Source organism: Neopsephotus bourkii, unplaced genomic scaffold (assembly GCF_033783945.1).
Source record: "Neopsephotus bourkii isolate Nb327-2 ecotype Australia unplaced genomic scaffold, CSIRO-AGI_Nbou_v1 NB_998, whole genome shotgun sequence".
Taxonomy (NCBI): domain Eukaryota; kingdom Metazoa; phylum Chordata; class Aves; order Psittaciformes; family Psittacidae; genus Neopsephotus; species Neopsephotus bourkii.
The window spans coordinates 1,182,025-1,201,377 of record NW_026901490.1 but is presented as its reverse complement, the minus strand read 5'-3'; the positions used below and the strand labels follow the sequence as shown (position 1 = coordinate 1,201,377).

General features: G+C 41.8%; 1 protein-coding gene across 2 annotated transcripts in view; it reads right to left on the bottom strand.

The window, feature by feature from the left end:
• ITPK1 (inositol-tetrakisphosphate 1-kinase) overlaps nucleotides 1–19,353 on the bottom strand; it is a 140,534-nt gene that overhangs the window by 58,135 nt on the left and 63,046 nt on the right. Inside the window, exons 1-2 of one of the 2 annotated variants that reach the window (XM_061359898.1) lie at nucleotides 10,153–10,305; nucleotides 7,446–7,571 (exon numbers count right to left, since the gene is read on the bottom strand). In XM_061359898.1, coding sequence (XP_061215882.1) covers nucleotides 7,446–7,571; nucleotides 10,153–10,167 — 141 coding nt within the window. In that variant the 5' untranslated portion in view covers nucleotides 10,168–10,305. Of the gene's footprint in view, nucleotides 1–7,445; nucleotides 7,572–10,152; nucleotides 10,306–19,353 lie in introns of those variants that run through there. The other variant, XM_061359897.1, reaches the window with a different exon arrangement.

Genomic DNA, 19,353 nt, shown 5'->3' with positions numbered 1-19,353 from the left:
TTTCAAATACGGAACAGCTGGGGATTTTTTAAGACATGAAGTAACTTGTTACCTAATGCATCTTAAAACACCTATGCATATGTGCCCTTATACGCAGCAGCTAAAAGACCTTGTGGAGCTAGGATGATCCAGTGATGAGGCCATTAGTTTAAACTTGGTGATCATGAAACTGTACTTGAGCATTCCAACATATGAAAAACATAACAAGACACCATGTTAGCACCTCTAAGCTTCAGCTTAAAAGATAGAGAGCTATCACTGTACGCATCTTCCTGAGCGCATTGAAAGGCTGAGCAACCGGTAAGTATACACAATTACCAGACTGAGAAAGCCACACCTCTAAAACGTGACCTCAGCAGAGGTCTGACAGCAAGCGTCCTGCAGTGTTTCTGATGCATGTACTAGCTCTTCCTTTCGCACTGTGCTGATTACCCCTTTTGTCTTGGCCAGTCTCTGGTTCCACCTTGAATTCAAGCTCCTCATACTTCCATCCTGCCCCAGCTCATACTAATACTTCCCCTCACATATACATTTGTCCTGTGGCCTTCACCCCCCTTTACTCCCCTCCACGGAGAGAATGGGTTTTGTCTCTTGCTCCTTGTGCACCTGCCCAAATCTTTCTGATGCTCACATCGGCACTGAGGACTAATCTCACCTCCCTGGGTTAGGCGCATTCCATTTGTTATTTTGGCTTATGTTACTCTAAGGATTTCCAGACAGAGCCTTGCTTTTTCACACTTTCTATAAGAAACTTCACTGTGCTTTATTTATAATGATAATAGCTCTAAGCTGCATTAAAAGATCATCCAAGCAGCAAGTTTGACACAGCATAACGAAATCTAATGGGAATGAATGCATGATCCCAAGGCCACTGTACACCAGGCAACATGGCAACAGAAGTGAGCATCATAGCTGACTTTCCAGTGACCTTTTTATCATCTTACTGTCTTGAGGAGCCTCCAAAAAACTCTGTAGATGAAGGAGGAGATGAAGGATGTTTTCCAAAAGCCATTTACAGTCTGGAGGACTTTAACAGACTACTATAATGTCGAGACAAACTCCACTGACTGTAAGGTGACAAACCTCCACACACACAGATGCTGGAACATTAGATTTCTTTATAAAACAAGGAAGTTTCTCAGCATCAAACCTTTGTACTGTTCTCCATCTCTCCTCCATATACAAGCCTAGGTACTTGGGCAGGTAGAGGGCACAGGAATGGTAAAATTCAGAGATGTCAGCTGGGCAGTGAAGATCTGCATCACCTGGGTAAAGGAAGGGACTAGGACCTGAAGTACTTGTCTCCTAGAGCTACTCTGCGGACAGGCTACAGATCTCCCATTTAAAATGAATCCAGAAATGGTCTTCCCTTTGAAGCAAAGGAGTCTGTCAATGAAGAACAAGGTCAATGTATTTGCATAGGTCATCTCTATTTGAACACAGTTAGTGGGTAACTGCTGAAGTTGTTTAGCGAACAGAAACATCAAAACAGCACTCCAATCTTTACCACTCTGCTTTTCTCAGTATACTGTATTGTTTGGATTTCCATCACAAAGCACACTAAGCCATCAGTGAATATACAACTGTGAAGATTACTTAACAGACTGGAAACATCTTGACATAGCCTGAGTAGCAGCACTCTTCCCATGGCACAGAATTGCTCCACTACCAGAAATACAGATCTGGATAAACACCACAGGTTTGTGTCCAAAAACTTTGATAGCAGATGAGCTACTGTAGAAATGATCATGAAAATCGAGCAGTTGCAGAAGGAAAAGAGAAACATTGAGGCTTTCAGTACAGCACCTTTCAACTTTGAATATTCAAATCTTCTCTGTTCATTCCAACAAAACAATTCTGCACCCTCCTTTGGTAGATTTACCTAAGACTGGTATCCAACAGCAGACTCCAGCAACCCAGGCAACAATCTGGAGGATATTTAGGCTTCCCAACAATATTTTGAAAAGCCTCTGTCCTTGGGCTGCGGTTCAGCTTGACCTAGACAACATCAATGTTTTTCCTCTTCCTAATCTTTGACATAATAAAAGCAAACAAGAAGGAACAAGGACTTTTAGCAGATCCTCCTTTGTTTGTATTCCAGGCTTGGCATTCAGTCATGCTCTGTACCAGCCCTGTTATTGGCAGAATACCAGCAATGAAACCTGAAATCAAAGAGAGATCAAGTATTCCATGTTCCCTATTAAATAACTCTGGCTATAACCCAGATAGTAAAAGACAAAACCAACAAAAACAACAACAACAAAAAAAACCCAACCAAACAAAAAAAACCCACCACCACACACAAAAAAACCCAAAACCAAACCACAAACCCCCCAAAAAACCCCCAACAAACAAACAAACCCAAAGCCAAACAAAAATAGCCACAACACACAATAAACAACTTCTCTTGACAAGCCTGCGTATAGATGAGAATAGAGTTGCTTATCATTTTACCCAAAAAGGTAGCTATTTTCTTTAAGATATATCTATTCATATTTTAACAGAAAGTTGATACAATATCTACTGCAAATATTAGGTCATTAGATAATAAGAGAGACTCACTGACTTGATTTTATTGCTAGGTAATAAAACTTCAATGATCTTTGTTTAACATTAAACAAAAGTTCCATATAAAAGGAAAAAAGTTAGCAAATGACACAGTAACAGCATTTAGATTTGTGTTTTCCTGTGTACAGAAACATGAAGATGACTGCTTGTAACAACGGATCAACACTTTCCAGTGGAGAAACAGATGTAAAGACAGACACCAGCTTGTCTAAAGAGTTTGCATCAGATTCAGACTTACAAGTTCCTTTTTCTTGTCTTAGGCTGTGATAGCCTCTTGTCACAGGCACCAAAGGTAAAGGTGTAGGCAAAATGGATCTTGAACACTTACCTCAAAACTGTCTGTCTCTGAATCTAAAAGATTCCTGCAGTGGTTGGGATGGATGAAGGAGGCAGCAAGGGGAACTGGGGAAAGGTCTTTCCTATTACATTTCTATTCACTGCACATCTCAAAGCAACTTTCTGAGTACTTAGCTTCTGTCTCGCCTTCGAAAGCCCAACACTTCTTCACGTTGCAAATACCTACCCATAAGAAGCTACCTACCAGTTAGCACTCCAATGAAAAATTTTCAGTTAATTTTGCCTGCTTATTAAGGAATTTTTCAAACGGGAAAACCACGGGTACTGTCCTTTGAATTCAGGTGCAAAAAGACCATTTCAACTGTCTCATCTTGTCTGCCCAACAAGAAAAAAAATTACTAAAATTTTGTAATTTCCTTTGATTTTTCAGTTGCCTTTTCTAAGGGGAGCACAGGAAAAGAAATGTGAAAAGCATGGGTTAGTAATTTGGGTGAGTTAGAGGGGCATTAAAAATCCACTGGCATAATCTCCAGGAGTAAGTACTCAAATCATACTCCCCCAGCTGAGAATTCTGAAGAAAGCAATCAGTGGAGCAAGAATAACACACTTCTCCCCTTCCAAGCAGGATCAAGACTCTAACTCCTTCCCTTCCAAAGTATCCCCCTAATTCTCCTTCCTCCCAGTCGCAAACTCATCTAAGGAAGCTTTTAAATCAAGAATAAAAGAGCCCTTCCTGGACATCTTCAGAGTGGGAGAGCCAACAGCCTGAGGGCAGGGGTGGGAGGAAACACTTAAAATTTTGATCAACCTGACAGCAGATGCCTAGGCATAAAACCGGCTTCTGATGTATCTTCTGAAGAAGGCTAATACAAAGAAAAATCATTCAGAAAAAGCTCTGAAAGACAAATTAATAAGCCTATTGATTTTCCAACATTAGAACCATCATTTTGAGTGGAACAGACTAGCATGAAGCTGCAACGAATGAAGCTACTCAAGCCCCTGTACAGCTATGACAAGCGACTGCTCAGAGAGTATTTTGCTCTAATCAAAGCATAACAAAGGTTCCTCAGCCAAAACATTTTCTTTTTCCAGAAAGCAGGAACTGGGGTAGTTTAGTCCTCTTTCTTACCAAGAACACTAGAACTGGAGCACAAGCAAGTGAAAGGACACCTGGAGACTATGCTTCTTTCCACCTGATTTCTCTCCATGTTCCTCTGGTCAAGAAGGAACCACCAAGGACTATAACAATTGTTACGATTCCTTTTTACCAGGCAATTAAGAACAGTCATTAAACATCAAGTCAAAAACAGGATGCTAAGAGGCTTCACAGTCTATCAGCCCTCTCCAGCAGACTGTACAATGGTTCACCACAGACTCCAGAGAGCAGGCACACAGAATCATATAAATGTGTTTCTTCCTCAGCTCCTGCAGATGAGATGGGTCAAGGCCTCTACAATACAGCACTGGAAAAAAGTTATTCTTACAAAGGTAATAAATTAAGCTCAGCAGACCATTACTCCTCCTGTGGTCAAGAATCCCTTGCTTTCTACATCCTGGAAGACTGCTTTATGGAGCCGACAAGTTTTATCTTGCTGTTACACTTACAATCAACAGAAGGAAAAATTGCCCTGTTTGGTTAAGATGATCAGAACTTTGTCAGTCTACCTAATGAACAATAAGAGAACCACACCTGAGCAAGTGCCAGAAACACCACAGTGCTTAGGCAACATCACACACACATAAGTACTCTTGCCAGGTGGTCACTTCATGTTTTTTAAATTGCTCATTGGTTTTAGTTTAACAAAACCAAAACACCTATCCTACCTCACACACTTAATACAAATCACTTATTACAATTATTTCTTTTCTATGGAACATATTTATCTTCATTTCTAATTAGTTTTCAATATCTGAAAAATAATACAGGGCAGATGGAGACAGACAGGAGTTTCCTGTCAGTTTCTGCCCTGTACACAAAATTACATGAGAATACCCTTTAGGCACACTGGTATGTAATTCAATACTGGCAGACCTCTCCTCTGCTTCACTGATTCCTGGGTACATGTTTTACTACAACAAAAGTTTCCTGCATGCCAGTGATGTGGCACAACTCAGTCAGAACCAGAGGCCCAAGGCGTCGGTGTATGGGGGAGAGTGTATCATTCAGAAGCCTGCTCACAAGGGTACAGTTCAGTCTGTACATCATGTGTCATAGCTACTGAGAAGTCATACCAGAGCTCCCAACAGAAACAAACCAACCTTAATTCCTTATGACAGCCATTCTGAGCTGACCTCAAGGGCTTCTCATATTAATCTCAAAAGGGAGTTAATATAATTCCTGTAATTTACAGCTTGCAAAACAAAAGCCTAGGAATGCAATGGCATGGTCTAAATCACACTAACGAAACTGTGGAAGAGCATGTGAGTGAACCCACATTTCAGGACCCCCTTCTAATTCTTTAGACATTACCTTGCACTACTTCACAGGAAGATGGCATCATCAAAAAAAAAAATACATGTATTAGATAACACAGTGTTTACTATGCAACCAAGAAGTAATGACAGGGAGAAAAGAACGAACATCAAGTTCTCTTTAACATTCTTGGGTTTTTTATTAATTAGTGCTTAAATATAATATTCCTAAAAATGAAGGCCCCAGCCAGCTGGGTGCAAATGTTTCACAATACCAATTAAGCAAATTGTTTAGCATAACCCTGCAACAGCCCTTCTAGAGTATGTTAGGCTGAAGCTTGCCATTATAAACAGCAATGCTAAACTGGAATTAAGAAGCACATTCAAAAAGGCTAAACCCACCATCAACAGTGACATGAAATGCAAATGTAGAGAAGTCCTCAAAGCGTGAGCAGAATTCGCTACCATCCTTTGTACAGAAGACACTGGTATAAGACAATGCTCTGTATCCACAAGGTGCTTTTCAATTTCTGTCTTAAAACAGTTGAGACTATTAGTTGAACTGTATTTACCAATCAAGTCAGGAGACAGGAAACTATTTCTTTTCCATCTGACTTGCTCAGAGACTTATTCTCACTTCCATTCAGTCTCTACTAAGTGAGCTCTGGAAAAATATATATGGAACATGTGTTACTGTAGGGAGAGGTATTCTACTGACACATTTTTCTGATTAACAGACCCACCAACAATTAAAGGGTGCTGACTTACATGCAGCATATGCCCCAGGTGTGTGAACAACCTTTGCTTTCTACCACACTTGACACAATCAATCCAAATTTCCAGCACTATCAAATAAACAAAGGTTCGGTTTCCCATCAGCCTCCTGCAAATTAGCTTCACCAGAACCACAGTATTATTTTTGCTCAAGTACCAACATTCACAGGAAAATTATGACCATTATTAAGAAAGAGACCAATTTAGGAAAGGGTGGTATTAAGCTGAAGCACAGACGTAAGCACTCTATAGCAACGAAATAGCGGCAATAGTAACAGATGACTGAATTCCAACCCTATTATCTCATCTCTGGATTACAGTAATTTCTGTTTCACCCTGCTGCAACACAAACCTGTTCCAACCCAATTTGTTTCCCCTTTTGTTCTGTGTTATTCTTAGAAGGCAGCATGTTCCTGTGCTGTGGCGGTATTTAGATGAATTTATCACTATGCAAATCCTACAGGAAGAATTTGACACGCTGTATCAAATACCTCTGCCAGCACTCACCATGACGTCCTGCATCAACGAATGTTCTCATCTGTCCACATTAGTCAGTGTGCCACAAGAAGCATACCCTAGTCCAAAGCAATGACCCAATAACTCACCCATTTACCATACATGCTGTATGAGATTTAGCCCAAGCTGCCAACAAAAAACTCAGGCATAAAAGACAGTGGAGGTGATATTAACACAGATGAACTTGGCAGTATGGGAGAGAAGAGCTGGGTCAGGAAACACAGAACAGTAAGATTTGTTTGCCCCAGATCTTAAGAGAAGGTTTCTTACTGTTTCCTCAGAGGCTACCTTTTAAAATTATGAAGGTGTTCCTTTATCATTTTCATCATCATTCACATAGTATACTGGCAGGAATTCTTTGCGAAAACAGTTCTCTGTACCACTATGCCCTGCATATTTCTGACCTTCAGTGTAAACTTGAGGAAAGAAAAATAGAACAGGACTCTCAGTTCTAGAGGACAATCACTCACAGTAACCTTGCTATTACAGAAATTAGCATTCCAGAAATTGGGAAGGCCAGACAGAACGGGGCCAAATTAATTTAGTGGCTTCTGTTGTAGAGAGATGCATGTAAAGGACTCCGCAAATACCTGTTTCTTTTTGTGAACAGCACTCATTCTCTTGGAATGAAATCAGGACAACATTTGGTTCTTACCAGTTCTTACTAACCTTACCAATACAATGCAAAACCTACCCAAAGATGCAAGTCCATTTAGACTGAAAAAAACTATTCTTGCTGGGCCATCAGTAGTAGGGCAGCAGTGTGCCAGAGAGTTCTTTTCATCAAACCCTATCAACTGCATAGGAAATACTGACTTTGCTGCGCCAAGATCATCCTCCTGCTTGAAATGCATAAAGACTATTAAAGAACCACTTACCTGGAACCTTTGAACCAGCTCCAGTGACTGGCTGTCATTCTGGTCTGCTTCAAGGATGACATCTGTCAGTTTGTGTATGATCACATCCAAAGGGCCCTGTTCTTCAATGGGTTTCGTGAGGTCAAGCTGAAGAAACCAGAGAGAAACCTTTCATTAATACATGGAGAATCTGAGGTTCTTATTCCAACCACCATCCAAGGTGTTGCTGCCGCACAAGAAGGCATTTACTTTACACACTGCCTTTATTTTAGAATGTTATCCAAATTCATGAGAATTTATATTTCACTGAATGTCAGAAAACTTTACTCAGACATTTATTTTTCAGCAGTGTAGGTCTAATTCCATGAAAAAACAGTTAAGTCATTGGCAAGCATGCTTCATCCAGCTTCCTGTGCTTCACCACCCTGAGCTGCCATTTCCCTCTTCAGCTCTTTCTCAGTACTTAAACACACATGCAAAAGGAATGTGCCAACAAAGATGATCACCACTAATAAAAAGAACACCTGCTGTGCCCTTTGCCCTTTGGGATTGCACAAAACAGCACTCAGGTAACAAAAACAAATGACTCAGGATCTCTGCAAATTCATCTGCTGCAGTAACAGATATCTAGCTGGTAAGGAGGAGCGCACTCCCACCAGCAGACCTTGGCAGTTAGCTGGTCAGGGGACAAAGACTGGGGTGAGGTGTGCAGAAACTGCTCCCAACAGCATGGGAAGGCAAGGAAGTGATAGCAGTGGGCTGAGTCCCCAGTAACTTAGACAGGGTTCTACGAGCAGAGGAACTACCTGTACTGAAAACAGACTGAGTTAGGGATCTCTTGAGAAAATTTTGATGCAAAGAAGGCTACTGGACCCGATGGGATTCATGCAAGGGTACTAAGAGAACTGGTCAATGTCATTGTGAGGGCTTAGATTTATCAGGATATAAGTCAAACCTGTGAAGACTGCAACTAAATAAGGGGAAAAAAAATCCACCACAAGAACTGTCTGGTTGCAGCACAGAGTTGCACAGAAGCTGTAGGATCTCCATCCTTTAAGGTTTTCAAGGCCTGACTGGACAAAGCCCTAAGCAACTTAGTCTGAATTTAATGCTGAATCTGCTCTGATCAAGATGATGCATTACAAACCCCTAAGATCCCTACTAAAATTAGATGATCTTAACTGGATGATCTTTAACTAGATGATCTTAAGGTCCTTTCCAACCCTAACTGTTTTATGATTCTATGAGTCTTTCCCACTGAGTAAGTCATTTCCACTGCTGGGACAGGCTCCTGTAAGAGGCAATAGCAGCAGACTGGTTTATTCTAATTGCTTCATTTAGTCTGTGTAAATATTATCAGAAAGTGACCTTTAACATCTACCAGGCACGGTACAAAACCCTTCCCTGCACAAAACCCCTGTTTCATAGACCCTTTAACAACTGTATGTAAATCACCCAGGGGGTGTTTCACTCTGAAAAGGCAAACTGGGCACTATATAACTCACAAGCAAACCTGCAGTTTAGCTGGAGAACCGGTCATGCTTCTTCTCTGTGATGGGTTTGCACCAAGAAAGGATTAAACAGGGGAAGTTTAGATTGGATATAAGGAAGAAGTTATTTACTGCAAGGCTGGTGAGGCACTGGAGTGGCTTGCCCAGGGAAGTTGTAAATGCTCCATCCCTGGCGGTGTTCAAGGCCAGGTTGAACAGAGCCTTGGGTGAGATGGTTTAGTGGGAGGCATCCCTGCCCATGGCAGGGGGGTTGGAACTGGATGATCTTAAGGTCCTTTCCAAACCTAACTATTCTATGATTCCATAATTAATGATCCCATGAGCTACTTACCAGTTTTGAACATTTGTACAGTGTAAGTACCAAACTGGCTCATGTAGCTAACACACTGGGCTGACAACATCACAAAAGCCCCCACATTACCAAGCACGGCTCTTCAACCCGTTGTGGGATCTACTGCATAAGTGGCAACTTAACCTTGTAAACTTCAAGCCAGGAAAAGAAAAGAAATATAGGTGTATGCTCACTAAACTAAAGATAGCATCTGATTTTACAGTTACATGCATGCTCCTTTCCATTGCTGCTGTTTTACTCAACTCTGGCAGAGAAAGGGGTGGAGGGCACAGGAAGGAGAGGAGGGCTAGGCAGAAGAGGCTGCTGATGCTCTGTTTCCATAGAAGCCTGGTCTTCATTGTTCCGTTAGCTTGAGTTTTGTTCTAATAAAATTTCCCATCCTGCAGAAATAGCCCTGCTTTGAATTAAGGAGTGCCTTAAGGAAGGTAATGATAAGACAGGATGGATGGAACTCAAGCACCAATAAAACTAAAACAGCAGGGATCTAGCAGCCTTGTAATAATTTGGTAGTTGCTAATATAACTGATCCATGTAGCTGAACTGCTCTTCTTTGTAGGCACTCCTACCTGGGCTAGGCTTACTTGAGCAGAATAACTGAAGCTTCCTATTGCACAAAAGCAAATTGAAAGACCACCAGTTCTTCCCAACAGAGACCACCTCTGCTTGCCCATTACTAGATGCTCCTACTAACAGTTACAGATTGAGGCTTTAGCACTATCTTTGAAGTACTTACGTAGACTATAATACAACTGGAAAACATATTGTGCACGTCTTCTGAGGAGACTAAGAGATGCACTGTTCGTAGGTATGCAGCAGACTCTCTACATGCAAAGATTGTGCAATGATAAAGACAAAGAAGACAGACATCATGTGGATGCATGGTGATTGGTCAGCTGTGCCTGGGGGAGACAGTCCACAGAAGGTCTGGCTGTCCTGGCACTTGGATTTTTACTTCCATTACTAGTGCAGCACAAAAGCTAAAGGCAAGCGTAAGTGTCTGCAAAATTAAGGCAAAGTGAAGTGAACTGCAGTTTGGCTAAGGATATGGAAGGAGATGATCTACAACCAAGTTCCAGAAAAATCAGTTAATATCCTTAAAAGAAATCTCAGATGACCACACTGCTTTTCCTGAGTTTTCTTCGTCTGCCTATCACATCTGGAAGGAAACAACAAAACAAAGGGTCAATTTAACTAGGTCAGAAAGTTCCCAGTTGCCAAGGTACAAAAATGTGAATTATTCAATTTTCAGGACTTCCAGTTTGAAAAACAGCAAGAAGCAAATAAGCATTTGAGATTGGCTACCCTTTCACATTCTTTCTGCACTTGCAGCTCCATCTGCACAGAAACATTCAGAAAACAAGAAAACAGTCCTCCTTTTCAGCCTTGACCCAAGAATAGAAATAAGCCTTCAAGGCATATTGAGGCATTTTCACCACAATGTTTTCCAGAAGCATAAAACATCTGGGCAAGGTAACTTCACAACAGTTGTGCCAGCTAAAAGCAACAGGCATATTTTGAGAATGAAACTAAATGCACCTCCTTTGCTCCCCTGTAACAGTGCTCTGCTTCCCCTTCACCAGGAAAGCAGTACTAGAAATGACAGCACACTAGGGTAGCTACTCCAGCAGGAAGTTCAACGACCACTTCAAAAAGGACAGTGAGTACATTCTACCACCCAGACCTTCAAAGTCTAATCCAGTATTCTGTGGATTGGAGGATCAAACCATTTTCAAGAGTAAATTCTCTGTGTTCTGGGCCACACTGTGGAAAGCAAATATTCCTGAGCTGTGTGGAGTTTGGAAGAGATCCATCTCCTTTTTAAATACTAAGGAAAAAAAAAAAAAAAACAAAACAAAACCAACCAAACTAAAAGGAGAAGAAAAGGAAGAAAGAAAAAGATTTGCAGGGGAAAAAGAAGCCTTTCAAGTGAAGTATCAGACCCAAGCAGAAGTCAGTGAAAGCAGAGTGCAAAATTTCTGATAGCCCTCTGCTGAGACAAACACTGATTCATTGTTTGTCATCAGCTGGAATTTGAGCCCTCCTACTTCCCTTCTCTTTCAGCATCTCTCTCCAAATGATCTTTGCAGTTGACATGATCACCCAAAGGTTTGTTTTTGCACAGAACTAACACCATAGCAACAGAAGTGAGAGAAAAGACTTATCAGTACCAGCTTGAAAGAAGAGAGATATGGCTATGGTACCTTCTCTTCTGTGAGGTAGGCTATAGCCTATTCTGCTTGCCCTCTTCCTCCCACCCAACCCCCCTTTTTTTATTTTTTTAGTAAAACAGTCCAATCAGGCATTGGTTTCATGGCACTGTCACTTACCACCAAACTCCAGCAAAACTCAGGTAAATGACATGGAAGACAGTAACAAAGCTGTACACAGAAAATGTCAGATACATGGCAAACACATGGCTTGGCCAGGTGTGCTCTTTGCTGGGTAAAAAAATGGCTGGATGGCCAGACTTGAAGAGTTGCAGTGAATGGAGTTAAATCTAGTTTGCTGCTGGTCACAAGTGATGTCCCCCTTGTACTTGGCACTGGTGAGGCTGCACCTCAAATACACTGTTCAGTTTTCAGCCCCTTGCTACAAGAGAGACATGGAAGTGCTGAGGCATATCTAAAGAAGGGCAACAAAGCTGGTGAAGAGTCTGGAGCACAAGCCTTATGAGGAGCAGCTGAGAGAACTGGGGTTGTTCAGCCTGGAGAAGAAAAGGCTCAGGGGGCACCTCTACAACTACCTGAGAGGAGGCTGTAGCAAGGTGGGTGTCCATCCCATTACTCCCAAGTAACAAGTGATAGGGCAAGAGGTTACAGCCTCAAACTGTGCGAGGTGAAATTTAGATTGGGTATTGGGAAAAATTTCTTCACTGCAAGGGTTATCAAGCGCTGGAGCAGGCTGCTCAGGCAACTGGCTGAGTCACCATCCCTGGAGGTATTTAGAAGATGTGTAGATGTGGTGCTTAAAGACACTGTTAATTTACATTTGGATTTGATGACCTTAAAAGTCTTTCCCAATCTAAATGATTCTATGAGTCTATATGCCTTTCCAGATCTTACAAACCCATATATGGAAGAAAACAACCACTAGATAAATGTTTTTATCATAGCCACTGTAGATAGCCTGATCACCTAATAGAAAGACTGTCTGGGACTTAAAAAACACTCCAGGCTTAGAAACATCACAGTACCCGCTATTAGGCTTCTCAGAGCATTCACTGGAGAGCAAGTTACAGGCATACAGAGCTCCACCTCTGCTGTCCTCTCCCCTTCTCCTCCCTCTGTCCTCCAGAAACACACAGCCAGAGCATTATCCAAATCATTACACAGGAGGGCAAAAAAAGTTTATTTCCATTAAGTATAATTTGTTTAAAGTTTTGGGGCTGTTTTTCTCCCGAACACTGGCAATCCATCTGTATTGCAGGGACAGGGTGAGTGCCTGGCAGAGTGCCACGGCTCTCCTCTGGTCCCAACTGCAATCCCACACATGCATTTCTGGAAGCCGTGTTTAAAAATAAAACTGTGTCCAAGTGAAAAAAATCTGGATTTGTTCACTCAGGAAAAAAACCCCAAACAACTGCAAATGTTGGATTTAGCAAAGAGAAATACCATTTATCTAAATGATTAAAAATAGGTTTGTATTTTTTTTTAATTCAGTGTTTCCAGTCCATGCTATAATCAACTGTATTTCAGAATCCGCCTGAGCAGGATTTATGTTCTTGGTTTTTAGAAAGCTCTTCTTCAGAAACAGTTTTTGGATTATCACTCAGATGAAATGAAGTCTTAATAGCAACCTGCTCCATTCTCTGAAGAGAGATCCGTCCTCTGCTATATCTCTGAGGAATTTACAACACGTCTCCATTTCTATTTATCCCCACTTTTCTATTTTTAAGCATTTTGCTCCCAGTCTCCAAGTGGCTAAACAAACTCCACTCACCAGGATGCTGCACTGAGTTCTTCGGAAAGAACCATTTAATTTTCTAGTAGAGACCTGTCAATACTCCAACAAATATCCAGTCCCTTTGTGGTAATTGAACCATTTTCCTCGCTGTGAACTGGACATACAGCACCAGCCTGACCTGATCTCTCTGCTCCCTGACTACTGAGGCTGTATATGAAATTTATACACAAATCTATTGTATTCTGTTATTCAGATACTCAGTTAAGGCTGCACTGTGGGGTTTATTTCAGACTTAGTTCAGCTTCTTAAACTCCATTGAATATAAACCTTCAGGTTTTTAGTAATCATCTTCCTCTCCCAGGGCTATTTTCTATCCTGTATCTTCACTGCATACATTTATATCAAAAGGCTTGTAAAACAAAGACTTTTAAAACTTCTACTTCTTGCCCAAGGGTTTCCCTTCACTGTACATTAATGCTGAGCAAATCATAATGAAAAGAAGTCATGAGCTCTAGGTTGAAAAGCCAAATCTTCAAGAAGCCAAACCCTATCAACTCATGCACTGGTGGATACTCTTCTCTCTCTAAAAAGTTCAGAGGAAAGCCTCTAAAAATATCTCAAGCACCCTGAAGAGGAAAGGGAAGCAGCAGAAATCAATACTGCCAAGTCCACTGTTTTACCTTGTTGTACAAAGTAAACAAATAACACACAAGGTAGTCTAATTACAGGAGGGAAGGTGCTTGTATTTGAAAGGAAGTTGGGAAATTTTCTGAAAGAGAACAGGAAAACACTTGTGCATGTCCATCCATCCATAAGATCTACTTGTGCAGAGCAACAGCAACAGAATGGCAAAGAAGTCTTCCTGTTCTTCTGACAAGCCAAAGGGGAGTCCACTGGACAAAGCAAGACCAGCACATCTTTCCTTCCCAAATTAAATCCTGCAGGCACAGTCCAGGTTTGTCCCTCCACCAGGACCCACAATACCTGATATCAGGTCTGTGCAAGCACAAAACTGACAAGACTGACTCCCTGCCAAAGCCCATGGAAGGTGACAAAGTATGTATCTGCCTACATTTCCTCATGAGGAAAGACATTATCTTACTTTGTATTTTCACTGATATATATGCTCTCCTAAAACATTCACAGACTCAAACTAGATACTTACATATTTAAGAGAGTTTCTCCTCATCTCTCTGGCCAAGGAAGAAAGTGATCTGGTCTGTTGTCATGCATAGCTAATGCAAGTAGCACGTGCTGCTGCTGCTAATGAGGCCAAAGGATACTGAGGGAGAACATAAACCCCTCACAGAAACACCAGCTCTGTCCTGCTGCAAAGGACAACATGGACCTAACCATCAAAGACTCTGAAGAAACAGCAAAGAGGTCACCAAGAGACTATTTTCTCTCTCCACAACCCCCCCTTCCCCAGCCATCCTTCCGCGGTGCCAAATTGACTTGCACGTCCTTTTGCAGCAATGGCAGCAGCAATCTGAGAAGGGAAATCTGCTGCATTATGGAGACTCCCCACCCTCAGGTCTCCGGCTCTCCTCTCACACAAGAGGAAAGGGCATCACAGCATCAGCAGCTTCTGCCACGTCAGATGGGAAGTCTTTCCCAGGCAGGAAGGAAATACAGCTTGAAGATACCCTATCTTTTCACTAGTCTTCTCGGGATTGGGGAAATTAAAGACTGACAGATAAACGTGCCTTTCTACTGCTGTAGGACGCTAACTCTACAGGTTATTTTTTGCTGCTCTGCCCAGCTTAGTTCAAAGGAGGAGGAAAGTGAGTCCCACACTGGGACACATTGTTCACAGTTTTGGATGCCAGCAACATCCCAAGGAAAAGACATGCCTAAAGGTGAGGAGCAGCCAAACACAAGCTATGAAGTCCTGTTGAGTTCCCATTTTCTCAGATACCGAAACTTTAACACCAGAGGAGAAGATCTCAGGTCTAACAGATGGTTTCTTTGCATTTTCTTGCACTCATGCCAGAGCATATTACTTTGCATTCTGCTTGGCACAAGTTGCCAGAATATGTGTGAACACTATGCACATTTTCAGGAGTCACATGCTGCTGCTCTCCTGGAAGCAAGGTATGATCTCTGAAATGTATGGGAAGCTCTCACTTTTAGCTGTATTCAAGATAAAATGATGGAAAAGGAATCTCATAGCTTACACTACCTGTACTAACATATACAGACACCATTTATGGATCACTTCCCCAACTGCTACATAAACTAGATTTTGTACATTCAAGGCTTGTCCTGCAGTCAATGCAACACCCCAGGATTATGTGAATCCCTCAGGAGCATCACTTCCCCACAGTCTCCCCTGCACCCTCCCACAGAAGCACACAGCAAGCCAGTATCGCTGTCGTCTGTGCAGTAACAGTGACAGACAGTGAATCGTGACTCCTACTCAGTGTGCAGAACAACACTGGAGTAAGTTACAGCATCTGTTACGCAAACCTCTCCTACTGCCCCCTTCTCCTCTCACCTCTGATCATGGTATATCAGACTCCATTGAGCATAGAATCATAGAATAGTTAGGGTTGGAAAGGACCTTAAGATCATCAAGTTCCAACCCCCCTGCCATGGGCAGGGACACCTCGCTCTAAACCATATCACCCAAGGCCTTGTCCAACCTGGCCTTGAACACTGCCAGGGATGGAGCATTCACAACCTCCTTGGGCAACCCATTCCAGTGCCTCAGCACCCTAACAGGAAAGAATTTCCTCCTTATATCCAATCTAAACTTCCCCTGTTTAAGTTTTAACCCATTACCCCTTGTCCTATCATTACAGTCCCTGATGAAGAGTCCATCCCCATCACCCTCATGTTAGCACTGATTTTCACCTCTTCACTTTTTTAAAAGCAAAACAAGAGAAACCATCTTTGGGCTATGGCTGAAGCTCTTCAGAGAAATTATTTTGTTTTTAGTAGAAGTTTTCTTTACCCAGGACTGAAGCTTCATTACTATATTGGTTTTGACTTACAGCCCAATGCAAAACATTATTTCTGGAAACTGAACTATAATTCGTTTTGGTTTATCTCCTTATCTCCTGTACAACACTTTGACAGTTGCAGAAAGTTCTTTCCAGAACTTGTGATGGCACAGGAACGGCTGTTTCTGAGCACAATGCTAAAGTGAGAGCTCATGTCTCATTAGGGCTGGACTGCAGCAAGCAGGTTTTGGTATGCAAGTGGTTAAGCAGCTCAGTCTTGCCTGGGGATAGTCCGAAAGGCAATTGCTGATTTTCAGCACTGCAAGAGGAATAATCTATGTTACTGAAATCCAAAAAAGCCTCTTGCCAAGGGAGTCTCCTGAGGTCATCGAGGCTCCCATGGATTAGGAAGGGCAGCAAAACAAATCCAGAGATTAGCAGAGGAGAAAAGTTGAACAGAAAATGTGTGACATGGGAGGATTAGCACTCCAAAGAAGGAAAGCAAGTTACAGAAAAACAAGAACAGAGGAGAATGAGCAGTTGGTGTAACCTGCTGCTGAGACTGCTGTACTTTACTTTCTGTAACTGTCAAAAAGACAGTGTGCATGTACACCAAATTAAAAGGCTATATAGGGAATCCCAGTAGTGGAATGTATGGAGAAATTGCAAGTGGTTCAGAAAATTTCTGGCTCACATCTTAAAGCTTTGGAGTGGGCAAATCAGATCCAGAAAGCCTAAGACTTTACAAGGAATATTTTTTATGTTTGTTTGAGTGAACTGGGTCAGATCTAGCCCAGTTACTGAACTGACAGCTCAATCAATCTTGTAGGAGGGCAGACATTAAAGGAGGAGTGGAACGGAGAAGCCATCTATGGAGAACACTCCAGCTACTCTAGAATGCAGAAATACTGCGGCACTATAGCCAGTACAACCCGGGTCAGCAAAGGGAGGGAGGCAAGAAGGGTGCACTTAACTTCTCAGAAGCTTTCAGTGCTTAATTATAACATCATATAAACATTCCAAATATCAAGATCTGACTACACCACAAATATAAATTAAAAAAAAAGAAAAAAGTAACTAGTGGGTACAGCAGAAGTTAAGATGAAAGAAACATGCTCTTCTGAAAGTCTCTCTTGGAGGTATGTAAACATGCACTGCACAGCCTCCTTCCCTTTGGCCATGGGACTGGGTAAGTAGAAAAGCTGATATGCGAGTAACATCCCCCAGAAAGCCTGGCTGCCACCCTGCATCCTAAGGGCTGAGGAAGCTCAGCTCTGGACTTATACCACACAGCTCAGGCTCAGCTTAAGGATAATTCTTCCGAAGCACTTGTCAAACCCAAGAGCAGTCGGTGCTTCTGTGTGTGCAGCTGCACGTCCCAAGAGATTACCAGTCTCTCCTATAATTCTCACTTCAACAAAGCTTCCAGCTGGTGAGCAGAGAGGCACAACCAGGCTCCTGGCACCCCCTTCACTTCTCTTAGCTACCAGCCCTTGGAGAGCCGTGTTTCTAGGTGCATTTCCCTTTCTTCAAGAGACTCTGGATGACAAGCAAACACAAGTAGCACCTGAAGTACATCTAATGCAGTCTGCTCATAACTTTTGCTGAATTTGTGGTCTTTATTATGTACTAGGGAGTTTAAATACATGTGGAGAGAGCAATAGCTGTTAGGCTAGGAATTTTTCATGCTCTTTATTTGCCCCCTCGCCCCCAACTAATTAGGATCCTTTCTGAAAAACAAAACAAAATTGAAACACATTTCGCTTAACAAAAGATTCTCCTTCATCCAAACATATTCTTGTAAGTGTTGCCCCTGGACACTGAGGAGCAGGTACTGTTTGTGTAACTGTGAAGAATAGAGGAGGTACACTGGAACATGACAGGGAAGAAACACAAAAGCAGTCAAAACACTACAAGATTTAGTCAGCCAGGGGAGTGGAAGGGGAAGGAATATAAATGAGTAAGGTTGCTTTTAAACAAAGAGAAGGCCATGCTCAGGATGATTTGTATCATATCCCTGTGCTGCATGAGAAGATATAAGAAGAGAGACCATAAAAAGATGGAAAAGATTGTTGTGATCCCTTCCATCTTGTCCCAGCAAATATTATTTATGGGCGAATGAAGTTGCCTTTCATTTACAAAGTCTTACTTCAACTTGAAACAACTGCTCCCATTGAGGCAAAATGATGAAACTGTTTCTTCCAAGGATTAACTTCAAGGCATTTGTAATGGTCTGAAAGGAACATAGTTGCAAAGGCAAAACCTTTAGCTCATAATTTTGCAAACTTAGAAAGAGGGGCATGGGTGGAGATCACAGCCATCTCCATATTAGACAGAGGAACAGAAAGTGTACCCAGGAGAAACAGGCAAAGTTCTAATATGAAGGAGTGCAACAGGTCCTATTCATTGCTTCAGAAAACACTGTGGCTTAGAGAAGCTGATCCCAACAGTTAACGGCCAACAGTTTGTTTCTCAGGTATCTTTGCTTTTTACTTCCCATGTCTGACAAAATCCTTGCAAGCGGTCCACGCTTCAAACATCTCTTTTCACCCAGGTGAGCTGGATTCTAACACTGCACTTGTCCAACACATACAGACTTGTTGTACAGACATTCAGAACTGGCACAAGCAGAACATTTTAGGTAAAATTCTCTTTAAACAAGAGCGATAAAAACTCTTCCTGTGCTGAAGAGGCCTGAGAACCCCACAGTTTTATTTGGACATAGTTAGATATTAATGAGAAAGAAACAAGAGGAACGGTACTATTAGGGGAGAGTAGCTTCTTAAACTCAGGAGAACAAACACTAGGACTGAGGTTACAGTCCAGCTATTCCAAAGCAGGAGAACTAATATATAATTTAGTAATACAAAGAATGTTACATCAAGCTGGGTTAGCTTATATTACAGGACAAAACGGTGCAGAGCTTAAGCATTTTTTCATGATCTCAGGATGACAAATTGATAAAGAAAGTAATTAGTAAAGACTGCTGAGCTGTGAAAAGCTCAAGGATTTGATCACAATGGATGCTTGGCATTTCTTGCAGTCATGCCAAACAGTGAAATGTATTTCGGGAATACATAAAAAATAAGAATAATTGGGATCTCTGAGCAGCAACTAAAGGTTTAATATTAAAGATAATACAAGAAAGGCCTCAAACTTTACACACACATTTGGCTTCAGTTTTCAGCAAGAATAAACAAGCTGACCATGGGAGCAAG